General features: G+C 49.0%; 2 protein-coding genes across 9 annotated transcripts in view; one reads left to right on the forward strand and one right to left on the reverse strand.

The window, feature by feature from the left end:
- Window positions 1-16,349, forward strand: part of ebf3b (EBF transcription factor 3b) — a 73,169-nt gene that overhangs the window by 44,608 nt on the left and 12,212 nt on the right. For 2 of the 8 annotated variants that reach the window (XM_049736750.2, XM_049736754.2), the window contains exons 7-10: window positions 1,585-1,666; window positions 3,388-3,529; window positions 8,084-8,217; window positions 8,285-8,411. In XM_049736750.2, coding sequence (XP_049592707.1) covers window positions 1,585-1,666; window positions 3,388-3,529; window positions 8,084-8,217; window positions 8,285-8,411 — 485 coding nt within the window. The remainder of the gene's footprint in view (window positions 1-1,584; window positions 1,667-3,387; window positions 3,530-8,083; window positions 8,218-8,284; window positions 8,412-16,349) is intronic. The other 6 variants (XM_049736751.2, XM_049736755.2, XM_049736752.2 and 3 more) reach the window with 3 other exon arrangements.
- Window positions 1-16,349, reverse strand: part of mgmt (O-6-methylguanine-DNA methyltransferase) — a 160,273-nt gene that overhangs the window by 37,679 nt on the left and 106,245 nt on the right. The gene's annotated exons all lie outside the window — the stretch shown is intronic.

A 16,349-nucleotide genomic window follows, 5' to 3' on the forward strand; every position in this document is an offset into this window, starting at 1 on the left:
GGCCGAGTACAAGGTAGAAGGAGTCTATCGAAGAGCGCTTGGAAATGACCGGCGCGAGTGTTAATGCGGCCGGGGTTAGGAGGGTCACTCCCGATGCTGATTTACGGCTTGGCCCGGCCGCCGCAGCAAACGGGAAGGCTTAAGTGTTGAGAAAGCCTCCAGACGAGCCACCGTATTTAGCCGGCAATGAAACGGCAAACGCCATCTATGGTAATCCGATGAGCCGCCGCCGCCATTGTGCGAGGACAATGGAAACCGCACTCCGACACAATGCGAGCGGGTTGGAAAGTAAATAAGGCAGCGTTTCTGACAGCAATAAAGCAAAACGACATCAGTCACTCTTCTGCGGCGGGACGTTGCGCAAAGCGAATCCATTGCATTGTTCGTTCTGCGCAGTTGCGCAACGCGGCACAATAGCCTGTCACGCGGGGAAGCCACCCTCTCCACCATCTTTAACTGTTGCCACGTGAGAAGGGTGCTTCATCGATAAATTCTGTCGTGAGAACCCTCACGCGAGGCGGGCTAACAAACCGGCCCGGCCCAGATCTCACTCAGACGTGACATTTGTTCAGAGACGATTAGCCAGGTTGTAATTTGTGGCGTAATTGCCTCACCCACCCACAAGTGCACGGGGTGTGTGTGCATGCGTTAAGCGTGTGTGTGTGTGTGTGGCATACGGCGGTCCCAGGAGTGTCCGCCTAATTGCCTGACAGGACTATAAGTTTTGTGGCGCGCTCTCACCTTGTTAGGTCCTTTATCCCTGATGCTCTTCAAACAAGACCTGGTCACAGGTGGGCCTCATTTGCTTCCCTATTGAACAGGAGAACTTTAATTGCACAGGGGTGTCCTGGGATTAAAGAGGTGGGCGGAATATCAAGTGACTTTCCGCGTCTTCGTGGCAGATGGGTGTTGGGAAAGACCCGTGAACTCGGGTGAAGGCGACGACAAAGAGACTGATGGTGTTGATTTTGAGCGGATAAATAATGTATCGATTTGGCCACGCCGCTTCCAACGGATGCTCGATCGCGCTGATCAACTGCCCTTGCTGGGGACAAACTAATGAGATGCAACTCAAGAGCTGTAGCAAAAAAGAATACTAAAAAGAGTTTTTTTTTGGGGGGGACTATAAAATCATTTCATTTGCTCAAAAATCGAGTTTCAAGTTAGTTCATCAATAAATCGAATTCCTTCCTATTACGCCACAAAAACGATGTATGGGAAAAGCAAAAATATGATCTAACTTGGGCCAAATCTAGTCTTGACTTATTTGCTGAAGCGGTTTATTTCCCCTAATGTGCAGTAATGCGCCTTATAACCCCGTGTGGCCGATATATGGAAATTCCCCAAAATAAACCCGTTCAGTGAGACGCCACCTTATAATCCAGTCCGCCTTATGGTGCGAAAAATATGGCATTTGGGTTACCTTATGCAGCCGAGCAACAATTTTGGATGCAGTGCAATTCTACACATGGAGATAAACGATTTTTTAGCTTTCAGGTCTAACGGCTCCGATAGACGTGAAATGTCTAATCCGAGAATCTGCACGACTAAACGTCCTTCCTCCTGTTGTGTTCTCTCTTCCAGATTCTTCCTAAAATTCTTCCTCAAGTGCAACCAGAACTGTCTGAAGAATGCCGGGAACCCACGAGACATGCGCAGATTCCAGGTGACTGACTGAAAGCCACTTCACACATCTACCGCCGTACAAATAAATCAAACATATACTCACGCAAGAATCTAAATCTCTTATTGGCACTCGGGGAGGTAAAGAAAAAAAAAACCCAGGCCGGGGAATTGTGTCATGCGCTCTGGACGGAATATTTATAAGGGAATCGCATCTGACACAAATAAAGATATAGGATTTAGCGCTGCCATCAATTGTCTTCCTGACAGCTTTCTGAGCCTCAGCGCAGGGGGGGAGGACCATCCCGGCACATGTAACAACAGTGTTAACTCACGATCTGTCTGCCAGCGGAAATTCATACCTGCATGTATGCGTGAGCATGCACACATTCATATTTCCCCTCCGACGGGGCGGCCTCGCTCACATATGTGCGCACTTAAGCCGGCACATGTGTAGCACTTACAACCATCTGAAAAGCATCATTGTTGCGGCCAGGCAACAATGTGGCGATTTACACCGAAAGGACATGACACCGAAACGCTTTTAAGACTTCTCTAAGTCTTCCCGACGTGTCAAGTAGTCCAGCCTTGAAATGATCGACCCCCCCTGGTCAATTGATAATTGGTTTATCCCAACACTGGTGGGGATCGGGTTTAGAGCCGTTTGTGCCATCAGAATCAGGACAAATGAGGGGAGGCCGTGTCGGTGGGTGATTGGCACTCAGGTTGGATCCAGGAGGAAGCCCAGACATGAAGGAGACAAGACAAGGGTGTCCCGTCCGGATGTCAGCGCCATCAGGCCTCCTGGCGAATTCCCCGAGGGCCAATGTGGAGTGATGCGTGACAGACACCGCATCTCGCTTCCGTGTCAAAGGGTCCGCAAGAAGAAGCTGCGCAACGCTTTTTCCGAGAAGCAAAAAAATGTACATCATGTCTCCCTTGTCCCGGGTCCAACAGTTAATATAGTGTTCTTCCTCCCAAATAGATTTGCCAGATGCTCCTCCATAGGTGTTTCTTTGGCCAAACTTGTGTACTCGGAACGGCTTCGACTCCACTTATTACCCCCAAAAACCAGCTGGAGGCCAGAGAGGGCCCAATCCATCATCCTCAGCTTGGCCCAGCTCTGAACCTGCTCCAAAGAATGGAGCTCTTTCACTTCCCCTTCTCCCTTTACCCCCACCTCCAGCAGTCCCCAAAACTACACCCCCTCCCCTGACTGAGAAAAAAGAAAAAAAAAAGCATCCCCCTAAATTCCACCGCTCCGGCGAGGTCACTTACCGGCGAGGCAAACCTGAGAGGGGCTCTCTGTTTCCGGCTCAGACACACTTTAGCCATTCACATGTGGCCTCACTGTTTGGAGATGTGGTGGGCAAAAAAACAACAACAAAAATAAGCATTATGAAATATGGAGTGTGGTTTGGAATCCGATCCTAGCAAAATGTTTGCTGAGTGATGGGAGTGAGCACGGTTGGGCTACTAATGACTCCAGTAATATTTTAAAAGGGGGGTGGGCCCCCTCCATCTCCAAACAGATGCACACGCTGATCAATAATTCTGAGCTTTGAGCCGTGATGACAGTTGGCGGAGTGGCTGAACGGAAATGTATTTTAGAGGCTCAAAAGTCAATTAGCCGTACACAAATGGCAGACACCGAAGAGCAAAATGGCCGCCCGCCGTAACGTGATACGTCTGAACAAAACACGCTTCTGAAAGCATCAAAAACACAAATACGTCCTAACGCATCTCCCCTCCTTCCTCTCGCAGGTTGTCGTATCGACGACCGTCAACGTGGACGGCCACGTACTGGCCGTCTCTGACAACATGTTCGTACACAACAATTCCAAGCATGGGCGAAGGGCTCGCAGACTCGACCCTTCAGAAGGTACGCCTCCTTATCTGGAGAATGGTAGGCACATGTTTTTTGGCATCTTTTGTTTGCTCACCCTCTCGCTGTTTCTTTCCCATCTTCTCCCATCCACACCTCCTGTAGCTTCTAGCACATTAGCATCTCTTAGCTGCCCCCGCCCCCTCCATCACTTTCACAATTAGACTCTTGTAGATATCTTTGTGCCAAGCCATTGCCATGTTTGGAAATGTATTTATTGCTTCAGAAACGGTTTGATAATACGACCCGTGGTCTGCTAATGCACCTACATTTGTCCTAAAAGCTCATGTGAAACATGATCAAATTGCTTAAGAATTTGGCTGTGAGGTCAATTTCCTGTCATTGGGTTCTGCAGATTTAGCTGTGAGAGAGCAGAAACAGAGGGGAGGAAGGAGAAAGGGTTGGGAGGGGAGGGGAGGGGGGGTAGCATGTGTGTGTGTGTATTGGGGTGGTGGTGGGGGTGACCTATGAGAAAAACAGAACTTACTGTTTTTCTTCCAACTGATTCCATATGATAGACTGATTGCCTGCACAGCCCAAAGAGCGAGCGAGAGAAAAAGAGAGAGAAGGACCACCAAACCATGGGAAATTCAAAAAGCAAAATGCACAAAACATAACCCCGTGACCTGTGCGCTTTCCACCCGCATACGGTTGAAAGCTTATTGGGAAAAAAAAAAAACCGAACAAAAAAATATATAAAAGAGGAGCGAACAGACTCGAAGCAATTGTGCAAATTGCTTATCTTCACATTTCAAGGGCCAATTATGGCTGGGCAAACAGTTTAGAGCCAACGGAGCTTCTCGACACATTAACGGCCATTAATGCTTCGACCACCGAAAGCAAATGTAATGTTTAACACAACAACGACGACTAATAAACTATATATTAAAATTAAAACCGTACACACACACACACGTGGTAGACAATTAATATATCTCGGTGCACTCGGCAGTCCTGGTGGGGCAAAAAGCTAATCTATTTGTTTTTGTCTTTATTAATGACTCCTCTACTGGAGAACAAAATCAAATAATTAAAGTCCTGCCCGGAGCAGCAAAGTCATTATGTTCGCTGACGTTCTGTTTGTGTGTTTCGCGTTTATGACACGATAGGTGTGGATCGCCTAGCAACCAGTTTCTTAATGAGGAGAGCAATTAAAGAGGTTGAGCCCTCGCCTCCGTGTTCCCCCACTCCCCTGGGACGCCCCCCACCCTACATTGTGTGCGTGTGTATGTCAATGTATTTGTGTGTGTGTGTGTGTGTTCTTTACAGGTTAAGCCAACCCCTGCTTTTATTCCTCTCCTCACCACACTCTTCAAAGCAGCAGAGTGACACCCTGTAAAAGCGAGAAAAGAAGCGACTGTCAACCGCGCAGTTGAACACGTCTTTTGTCTAATAACTTTAACACACCCTCCTGATGCTTAGCTGTGCGAGTGTGTGTGTTCTACTTCACAACGCTACCCCCCCCTCCTTCTTTCTTCCGTGGCTCCGCTAATATAAAACGCGGTGGAAAAGGATGGTTCGCTTTGTTTCTCGGAGACTCCCGCCATGTCCAGAAAGGCGCCGTGACACTCGTGGGCAGGCAGTTTGGCTTTAAAGATTTTTTTTTTTTTTGGGTTGTTGTATAAATAGCAACACATTCTTCCTCGGGAGTTCACTAAAGGCGAGAAACCTCAGATGTGTGGCTGGCACGGCGACGGAGCCTTGTGTGGCTGAGGCAGAGGAGCATCAGTCTCTCCCTCTCCCTGCATTGATCAAGAGGTGCTGCCCCCTATTGGCCCAAAGGCGGCACAGCTGGCGTCTCACCATGTGACGTTTTTTTTTCAGCCCTGTTTAACCAGCTTACCCGTTTCAAATAAATCTCAAAATCGAGTTAAAAATGGCACGGAATGAATCGGAAAAGATGACATCAAAATCGAAGCGAGAAAATCCACACTTTTGGACCGAGTGACAAAATACGAACGTGATCCAAAAAAAAAAAAACAAATATTGCAATCTGCCCAAATATTCATAGCATCGAGCTCAGTGGGGTACAATAATTAATCTCCCTGACAAAATCCAGACCTACGGATATCTATGAACAATTTGGTGCCGATCCAAACAAGGACCGTCGGGCCTTGGCGGAGGTCCTTTGCGCTGCTTGAGTGCCATTCGAGGAATTTCCCCCCCCCCCACTTGTGTGCACTGTCACACAGCACGCGTATTATGCAAACACACACAAACGCGCTTTGTGGTCACCTGCCACTCAAACATGTCTATAGATTCCGACTTAAAGATGCATAACCATACTCCCAAATAGTATTTCACACACGCACGCGGCGTCGTCATCATCCCACACGCACACACACATATTATAGAGCCCCAGACAATATAGGAGACTCAGCGTAGAGCCTGAAGCGCCTGCCTCATTTGCATGCCAAGTGGCTGTAATGCTGTTAGGGTTTATGCAATAAAGACAAGTGAATCCAGACTGCTGGGCCTAAGAGGAAGAAAGAGAGGGAGCAAAGATGGAGAGAAACCAGAGGAGGAGAGAGGCTGAGCGGCAGGGAGAGAGTGAGAGAGAGTCAAAGGGAACAGATGGCCCAGGGAGAGGTAAAAGGTATAATCCCATCAGCTGCACTATCAACCGACCATCTGGACATCCCACAGCACAATTACAACACATTTCAGCAGGCAGAACAAAGGACGGCTTCACGGGGCTACATCAGACCTGTTTGAGTGTCACAATACCGGAGGCGCGACCTCCCGGGCTCAGATCTCGGATGGGTTTTGACGTCCTAGCTCCGCTAAGAGCTCTGGGCGGGATGGTTGCAAGTTATAGGGGGGCGGAGACAGGTGCGTTTCCTGTCTGGTAACTCAAAGTTTCCACTTGTGATGCCTGTCATCTGCCAGGGCTGGGTGGTTGGGGGGGTTATTGTGCGTGTCTGTCATCAGATCGCCGGCACTGACTGTGTAATCCACTTTGCCACGGTCCCCATTCAGCACATGCTCCCCGCTCTGTCTGCGCATTGAGATGTATGCAAATTTGCAGGCAGAAGGGCGGCCGGCTTAGCGCCCCAGTCGCCGTGAGTGCGCGTGGGTGGCGGCGTAGGTGCCTTTGTGTGCGCGCGCACGAGTTTGCGCGGCCGGCGCTCGGCTTTAGGCTGCAGCTGGCCCCGAACGGTCACAGTCGCCATCGGGTCCGCCTACCTCCTCCTTTTCCTACAAAGCTCCCCCCACCCGCCATCCCCCTCCCGCTTGCTCTCATCCCCAAAGTCAATTTGTTTACAGTAATTTTGAAGGGTGAATTATTTGCTGTAATCGTCCGCACTGATGAAGGTCAGGCCCTCAGAGGGGGGCCCCGGCGCGCCCGCCGAGGCTTGCTCCTCTTTCAGACGCCGCGCTTCGCAATTAAGGAAAGCAAATGTCACTCCTCCAGGCCTCACAAATGAAAATCTGTACGAGGTGATTAGCATGAAGTCAACAGCGCCTGTTAAAGTCACATTCCCTGTAGTACCCGTGTGTGCGCGTGCACTTTATGGGCCGGGAGAGACGGCAAACATGACCCGAAAGGGCCCAACAGCAAGGCAAACAAAGGGAGATGTCTTGTCGGAGGCGATCCGTACAACCGGGGGGCCGACTGTGATTTACTCACTGGATGGAAAGGATAATAGAGGTTTAGAAGCCCGGGAAGAAAAAGAACCCGGCCGCAATCGGGGAAGGCGAGGCGTCAACAATTCATTGTATATTCAAAGATATTGACGGGAATAGATTAAATCTGATGTGGCTGCTTTATGGATAGCTGTCATGCTATTTCTGCGGTAAACACGGTGTTGTGCCGAGCGCCATATTAAGGTAATGCATCAAATGACAGCGGATGTGAGGCGCCGGATCACTCAAATGAGATTATAATAACAACTCAGACGCTTGATGTATGGCGGAGCCGTGTCGCCGGAGTCACGCCAGATGAAAAGCATTGTAATAATAAACAATATGAAATGGATTGAATCGATCACCAAAACAAAGGGCTGGGTAGGGGAGGAAAAGCCTCCGCGTGAATAATTCACCGGTGCCTCCGACGTTATGAAACCCGAAACTGCTCCGCCGACTGCGCCCGCCGCGTATGCAGAACAAAAGGTAATGAAACAACGTGAAGCGGCAAAGCTTGAGCTTGTCATTCCCACTTTAACGGCCTCTACTCTTGACTAATTTATGACGTGCCTCCGACTTTGAAATCTCAACTGTACGCGCGGGCGCGCGCCTAATCAATTCCGATGGCTACATTTGCCCTGACACATCATTTGCAACATCAAATCATTTTCCTAGCGAGCCCGGCGTTTAGCCTTTGTGAAGTCAACCATTTGAAGGGTCTGCTTAACTACACCACTCCGCCGCGCTGATAAATGATTTTGATTCTGCTGCCGTAAAGGACAAATCCATCATTCTATCTTCTCGTGGGGGTGGGGGGGGCAATCTCCGATCTCCATCTCGGCTTGGACTCGGAGCTGACGTGGCGACATACGTGTGTGTCTGTGCGGAACGGGTGAGCGGTCTCGAAGCTCTGGTGCTGAATTTGCTCTTCTCTTTGTCTTGGATAAGCAGCCACCCCGTGCATCAAGGCAATCAGCCCCAGCGAGGGATGGACCACTGGAGGAGCCACCGTCATCATCATAGGGGACAACTTCTTCGACGGCCTACAGGTGGTCTTCGGCACCATGCTCGTATGGAGTGAGGTATGACGTGGTAAAGCTTCTCGCCTTGTTCTTGCGGAGACCTCATTATTTCTTCTCTTTAATCCAGCTGATAACTCCCCACGCTATCCGCGTCCAAACACCACCTCGGCACATCCCCGGCGTGGTGGAAGTCACGCTGTCCTACAAGTCCAAGCAGTTCTGCAAAGGTGCCCCCGGGAGATTTGTGTACACTGGTGAGTCAAAATCTCTGGTCGTCTTGTCTTCCCTCGCCGGGGTATGGAAAACCCTCAGCCTGGCGGTAATGAACTAACCAAGGTCTTGCCTGGCTGAATGTAAAATGTGCAAGATCTGCACTGTTTTAAAAGCAAAAGGCTGTTTGACGGAGGGGCTTCTAGCGGCGCAACCCGATCCCCCTCTGACCTTCTGTCGTACAAGGTCGCTGCCGAGCTCTGTTAAACTCAAGCTGTCAGGATGACTCATTCTGCCAATCGTCTTTAGCAGGACTGATACGAGACAGATAGAGCTTTGGGTTTGCTAATCGTGCAGATTTTGCAAAAGGAAGAGGGGGACCCGGGGAGGTTATGTTTTTGCTGTTACTTAGTTAGGAGGATTACGCTAAAGCTAACATAAAACCTTGTGGACGGCTGGGGAATGGGCCAAATAAGCTGCCATTAAATTTTGGTGAGGATGAGGATGAAGGTGCGGATCCAAGGATTGGTCGCACTTTATTGAGTGGCTATCCGGTTACCTCTGACAAGGAGGTTTGAAATGCTGCTTGTTTGTTTGCGGGGAGGAAGTACCGAGGCAAAGGCACTTTTGTTAAAATTTTAGGGGGGAATCTTAATGATAACATTCGAGCACATGCAGGAAATGAGTCTCAATGAATGTTTTTCTTGGAGGTGGAGGTGGGGGGGGTTGATCCAAATTATGATTATTGGTCCCTTGGTAGACGTCTTCATAAGCCATTCCAGGTTTAAGAAATGAGGCTGGTAATGCAATAGTTTGTTTGGTTGAGAGCGGCGTGGAAGTCGTACGTAACAAGACAAGCGCACGAAAAGGTGAGCGTGATCCACTCACAAGTGAGAGGATGTGATTATCTTGGGCAACAGAAGGAAGTGGTGCTCTTATCTGTCATCATTGCTGAGGAGACAGAGGTTGTGGGGGGTCACAGCCTGTCTGACCTGGAAGCCTCTGTCTGTTGCAGCTCTGATGGACAGAATGAAACGGGTGCGTCAAGGCACTCTCACTAGAACCCCCTTCTTAAAAAAAAAAAAAAAATACTTCCCCACCCCGCCGCCAGCCCCCCTGGCCTCAAGCGCAGCCCTGGCCTTGAGTGCCGCAGAATTGCAAAGTGGGGGCCGCCACCCCCTCACCCAGATCCCTCCATCCTGGGGCAGCTGTTTCTCATCAAGACCCTTCCCTCCCTCCTCTTGCTCCCCAGACCCCCCTTCTTCAGCCATGCGTCCCCTTCTCCTCCAACCGTGCAGTCTGGCCCAGCTCTCCTGCATTTAACCTCCCTAGCAGGAGCGGAGCAAAGGCCAACAAGGCGGCGGGATAATGAAACAGGAGTGCAGTGTGCCCGCGATAGTGCCTGCTTGCCTGGAAGTGCGTGCATGTGTGTGTGTACATGTGTTACCACGCAGCCTTGAGAAGGTGTATAAGTTAAGACATTAATGGCTTCTATAGCGCCCCGGTGAAAGTGGCAGGTCCCTAAAGAACAGACCCCATTAGTCACAGAGGCTAAGCGGATTGGGATGATTACCATCAGGTTTTACCCAGGAAACGTGCCCCCTTTTCTCTATCTTTGTTGATTTTCTTTTCTTCTTCCCGTCTTATTCTTACTCCATCTTGCTTTCAGTACTTACTCACTTCCAGTTAGTATAAGGATACAATTGCCCCTGGAGGCAATGGTGGTACAATTGATTAGAGAATTAAAAGAGAACGTCACCAATGAACAGGTCCAGCTCTTCGACTCATCCTGTCGCCGGACAGCTTACGAGGATTGACACCGCTTGATTTTTCCCAACCGACTCCACTAATTGTTCGGCTTGCGCATTGAAACTGCAGATGGGCTTTTGGCTCCTTGTCTTCGCCGATGTCCAGACTCGATAGAAACTATTTGAAAATGGTGAGGGGGGGGGGGTATAGCGAAGGTGTAGATGTCTTACGGCCCCATCTGTGCCTTTTTTCATGCTTTGCTTTCCAAGTTGGCTCTTCTCACGCCGCCTCCCTAATTGTGGAAATGTAAGTCACCCAATTCAAAGAAATTACCACAAATTACCCCGAGTCAAGTCGAATAGCGGAGGGGCACGTCCTCGCTCGGGTTATTACCCTGAAACCACTTCCAAAACTCACAATCCATTCTCCCAAAGAGAGCGCCCCGCAGTGTCAAATGTTCCTGCTGGCATTTCCTCTTGGACGTTTTTAACGCTAACGAGACAAACAGACAAAAGGTATAAAAGTTCACCAGGTTTCTGACATCTTGGAGGAGCTCGTATCTCTCCCGCGATTGTTTTGAAAAGAAAAGTCCTGCGGGCTCATTTCCAGGCCATCCCTTTTTAGCTTCCAACAAAGTGTTGTCCCTTCGGAGATTGCCAGCGTGTCCTCTGTCTAATCCATGTATTGGTTATCCATTGGTCAGGACAGGACCGGTAGAACGGACTGTCAGCAAGGTTGGAGAAAATCAAAAGGAGAAAGTCCGAGCTGTACCTCCAGTCGATATTTTATTAAGCTCTATCAAGCGCTGCAGAGAACAGCCTGGTGTGATCAAGGTTTTTTTTCTTTCTTCCCTTTGTTTTTTTTTTTCTTTAAAAAAACATTTTCAACCTCATTTGTGGCATTGTAACCTTTTTACGGAGCAGTTACCTCACTGTATCAACGAGGACATCATAAATAAAAACACGACTGTACAACTTATCCAATTTAATCTCCTAATTGCATCAGAGCTTTTGGTTTTCTATCACGGCCAAGTTTTCACGAAAGGCTCCCCTCCGGGGGCAAGACTGCAGGCAGGCCCGTGGTAATATGGTTCTGCAAGCGGTCCTAACACACTCAGCCTCTATTTATCCTAATCAGTGACATCCATATAAACCAGGATTGCTTCAAATGAACCCCTTCCGCGCCCTAGAAAACGCACATTTACCAGGACCCCATTTGTCATGGGTAAATTGAGGGTCAGTAAACTTGGGCTGTATCCTCCAGTGGGGATCCGAGACATGCATCATAACGTTAGGAGAGGATGATTGGCGAAGGCGAGCTGTCACACATTTGTCAGGGGGAAGGGAACATTATTTGCTAATTTCCCAAGCTGGGCACTGACAGGGTGCTTCGTCTTCAGACCTTTGGTGACCAGCATGGCTTCCCGGCTATTAGTACAAGTCAAGTGTTTTTTTTTTTTTCCCGCTTCCCCCCCTCCCCTCTCACATTCTCACTGTAAAGCGGCGGTAATAAGAGGCGCGATTCGTTCGACCTCACAGGCTGGCGGGCGCACTGGTTGAAGGATTTTGGATGGAGCAGATGCCCCATGCAGCGAGCTGCTCTTGCCAGGCCTTAGTTGAGTCCAGACAGCCTTGAGGGCTGATGGATCACAAAGTTTACTCGTCAAGGTGACGCTATCGACTCCGCTGCACCAAAATCTGACAAAATGGGTATGAGGCAGTCATTCATCAACATAAGGACAAAGGGGTCATGTGTGCTTCATTCGATAGAGGAGGGGATCAGGAAATGTCAGGCCGGTGAAGGATGGTAAAGCAAGTTGGGGCGAGGGCTGACATTGAGGACGGACATAGTCTTGATTTATTTTTTTTAAAGCAATTAAAGTGTTGGAGACATTTTTATTGTGAGTGTTTCAGAGCTAGCTACAAGCAAAATACTTTGGACAACTCCAATTAAGCCTGCTCCAGTCTGAAACTTGCTGCGGTCTTGGACAGTGCTCCAGTTTTTATCTGATGCCGTTGTGTAAATCAGGCCGATCCTTAGGACTCCTCTCCACCCTGCTGACACTTTGAAGTTCCAGATTCAGCCAGCTGATCAGATGTGGAGTTTCCGTTTCATTTATCGTCCTGCATGGGTTGGGTTCGGAACCCCATCGGACGCCGCCCAAAGAAACGGGGTGGGGCCTAGATATGCCTCAATCAAAGGCATTCAGGAAGACGTGTAAACACAACTCTGTGGGATGGGGGGGGGGGGGGGGGGGGCATAATTGCATTTACAATATTATTATTATAAAAGTTGACTGGAGGCGATGAACTGCTGCCACGAGAGCGGACTGAACAGGCATTTATAAAAAGTCATGGCCACAGCCAAGTGGGTTGTAACCATTTGGCACCGGCCTAGTAGCATGTGTCAAGCCGTGTTATCCAATGGCCATACCTGCCTGTCTCATTACAAGCGGGGTATTTAGCAGCGGCTCGGCGGGAGCGCGGCGGACTCCGACTGCCAAGCGAGACGGCCGTCGTTTGAAGGCCCTGTGAGCTCGCGTGGAGCGCGACAAGGTCCCGCAGAGGAAGGTCCTCGTGTCCAATTAGGGGGCTGACGTGACACGTGGCCGCACTCCCCCACTGTCAGCCAGCTTGTCAGGTAGGCTTTGAGAAGAACACTGTGGGCATTATTCCACCGCATGTTATCAGCAAGTGACCTGTGAAATCCGACTCCAGGAAATTGATTGAAAGAAGTACTTGGCCGTGTATCCCCCTCCCCCCTACCTCTTTTTAATACATCTCCGTGCGAAATGCATTGTGGGAGGAAAATGAAAGCACGGCTGTATGTTTTCTCTCACACTAAAGGATGGTATTCATTGATTTCATTTTAATTGGACACACTTTTTGTCCCCCGGTGTCGTTGGAGGTGTGTTTTGTAATGGCGCCGAGAATGGATTGTCCTCAGTAAGTCCTGGCGTCAGTCGCCTGCCACTGGAAAGACAGACAGGGTGGGTGGCGGTGGGGGTCTTGATAGACGAGGATCTTTCCCCTTCTCTTCCTCCTCCTCTTGCCCCATTTTCGGAGCGATCCACACCCAGAGGGCTTTAAAAGAACTCCACCTCCCTCCCTCCCTCTCTCCCTCCCTCCATTGCCGCATTTTGATTGAAATTCATCGGCAAGTTTATTGAGAAATGAATGAGGGAGGCAGCGTGGTATTGACTTTGGGAGGAAAACACAACTCATCTTGAATGAGGGGGAAAACGCAGTCGTAATTTAGCCGCCATCGATCGGCGCCCCGTCCATGTATTGATCTTCATTTTACAATATTAATTTGCGCTTGCAATCAGCTGTGAAGGGAAGCCATTTGATTTCTGTTGGCCGGTAATGTGCCAAAGTCGGCCCTTATCCTCAGAGAGGTGGCACGCGTACTTGAGATGTCATTTAAGAGGATTGAACAGGTGTCTTTGGCCCTTTCTAATAATACGAGAGAAATGAAGGCAGGGCGAATATTATGGATGTGGCAATCCGCACCGTTGCTCCCTTTTAACCGTGTTAATTACATTTGATCTGTTGCAGGAGCAATATCTGCAGCAGAGTGTAACTGTCTCGGTATTTCCATCTGTATCGGCTCAAAGTTCATGAAATTTCAATGAACATTGATCTCTCTCCATTGATTTATCTTAACTCCAGATCTTTGAAATTTTAATTTCCTGTTCATCTCGAGGCCCGCTGGAGGTGGAATCACTCAATGATAACTGGCAACAGTGGATGGAGATGATGGAGATGGTCAGTGAGGTTTGCTTTGCTTTGCGTGGGTGTGCAGTGAAGAATTCCAATTTGCTTTGCTTTCAAACGCCGTTTTCATCTGCATGCCTGTTTTCCGCTCTCTCGACTCCCGCCGAGTTCCAAAAAGCACACCGTCCGGATATCTCCTTACGCCCGGCGTCCGAGAGAGCCTATCGGGCCGGTTTTGCCGACGAGACGCGATCTAGGTTTGCTGACGCTGCTCTCGAGCCGGCCGCATCCTCTCGAACAGATGCGCAGGTGCCTCGGAGGCTTGGCTCGCGCCGTTTGACGAGTCGCAAATGCAATAACACTTGAATGAACTTCTGCCTGTGCTGTTTATCTGGCTCCCCCTTTCCAACTCCCACTCCACCACTAATTTGTGTTAAGGGGAAAGAAAAAAAAAATAACTGCTCAATGGTGTAGGAGGAGTGGAGATAAGCTCGAAGCAGTTAAGTATAATTAGCGAAAGTAATAGCTGGCAAATGGCAACAAGGCTAGGTTTTTATCTCCTGGAAAGATAGAGTTATCGTAATAAGCTGTAATGGCTGGCAGGAATGCTAGGACGCGGTGCAAGCTTCCATTCAGGCTCGTAGACTTAACAAGGAACAATTTCCCTGAAATTTACTGCTTTGCTCAAACATTTCCCCATGTTTATGTCCCGATACCGTGGGTTGAAACATGTGCTCCATCCGACTCCATATGGTGCGTCGGCGTGTCAGCGCTTTGCGTCGGCCATGTCGCGGCGGAGAGCGGCAAAGGCGATTTTTCTTTTTTTAGTACTTTGTGAAGGAAACGTCCGATCAAAACAAGATCGGGAAGTGCGCATTCCTGTCTGAGGAATTCCACTGGAGCCCGTCCACCGGGCGCTGGTCGGCCTGCGCGGCATTGAAAATTGGAAGCGATACGGTCGCAGCTGCGCACCGAGTCATGCATTCCATTTCTTCACATTCTGAAACTTGATCGTGAGCTTGCAGAAGGTCAGAAAACTTTTGAACAAAACAGCATTCCTCAAAGACACAATCATCGGAAACGTCACTTTGTTAATAATCTGCCCAATTTGACCGACGTGTTCTAATCTAATCATGGCGGGATATTAAAGTGCGGGAAAAAAAAGCTCTGTTAAACAATTACATCTCTTATCTGGAGCGACTAGCGAGGGAACAAAACAACACCGACGACGTAATTGAACAGAGCGCGTAACCTGTCGAAATTTGAACAGAAGATGAGCGAGAAAATGAAAATTCTATTAGTCCATAAAGCCGGCCCTTCCCTGCGCTCTTCATCTGCTTTACAAAGTATTCAAATGCAAGTCCTGCCTTACCTCCCCGTGTCTCTTTTTCTCTAATTATCCGTGAGGTCAGTAAGCAAAATGGGGAAGAAGCCAGGAGATCAATACAAATTATCCCTGAGCAAACCAGTGCTGACAGTTTGAATTGCAGCATATGTTTACCCAAAATCAGGCAATTTATCTTAATATCAGCCGAGTAATGCAGCAGGGGTGAGAGGTCACACAATCTCTCCACCTCATAATTACCCACCTCTAAAACAGGAAAGTGGTATTGATTGGCCGCGGGCCGGGAAGCGGGCGTGACTGGAACGTGCCAGCAAAACACCCCCCCCCCTCGCCCCTAAACAATCCACCACCGCCACCACCCGTATCATAGCTCCCCCTTCTATCCTCTCCCCCCTCCGCTTGGCTAGACTCCCCACCCAGGGAAGGATTTATGGGATGTCTGTGGAGGGTTTCATGTTTCCATGCAGCGATTGAAGGCTCTCACAGTAACCGGAAGGAGGGGTGGGACAAGATGGGCTGAGGCAATAGCCCCCCCCCCCCCCCCCCCCCTCCCGCCTCCCCTTGACCATATTATGAAAACAGACTTTTGGTCAATGAAATCATCATATGGTAAAATTATGACAATACGTAATTTTGTCTTTTTTAGAACTGCAATGGGGAGAAGCAAATACTCAGATACCCTTCGTTGCTTTTGCCAGATTTATTTTTACTTCCATTTTGAGTAGTAAGTGCAATTTTAAAAGACAATTAAAGCCTTAACTTTATAAAGACTTTTAAAGAATCTGTTGACGCCTTAATTTTGGACCCACCCCCAGATTCCATCCAGGTTCAAACAGTAGCCCCTCCACAAAAAAAATCATAAAAATTGTTTTTTAGATGCAAAACTATTTCAAAACTCGGGCGAAAAGGACAGACAAAGGAAGCGAGAGGACTACTCGGTGAGGAAGGAGGATGCTGTCACAGTGTGTGGCATTCCGAGTAAAGCCCACAATCATTATGAAAGAAAATCTTTGTACAGAAGACAAAAATCTGCGGCGCGGACGCTAGCAACGTGCAGCTACGGCATTTATTTCCCCGGCCGGCAGCGTCTAAGTGCTCAGTATATATCATCAGCGGCTCTTACAGGATTATTGACATTGTCTGTGTCTGTCTGCGCGGGTGTACATGCGGCG

Source organism: Syngnathus scovelli, chromosome 12 (assembly GCF_024217435.2).
Source record: "Syngnathus scovelli strain Florida chromosome 12, RoL_Ssco_1.2, whole genome shotgun sequence".
Taxonomy (NCBI): Eukaryota; Metazoa; Chordata; class Actinopteri; order Syngnathiformes; family Syngnathidae; genus Syngnathus; species Syngnathus scovelli.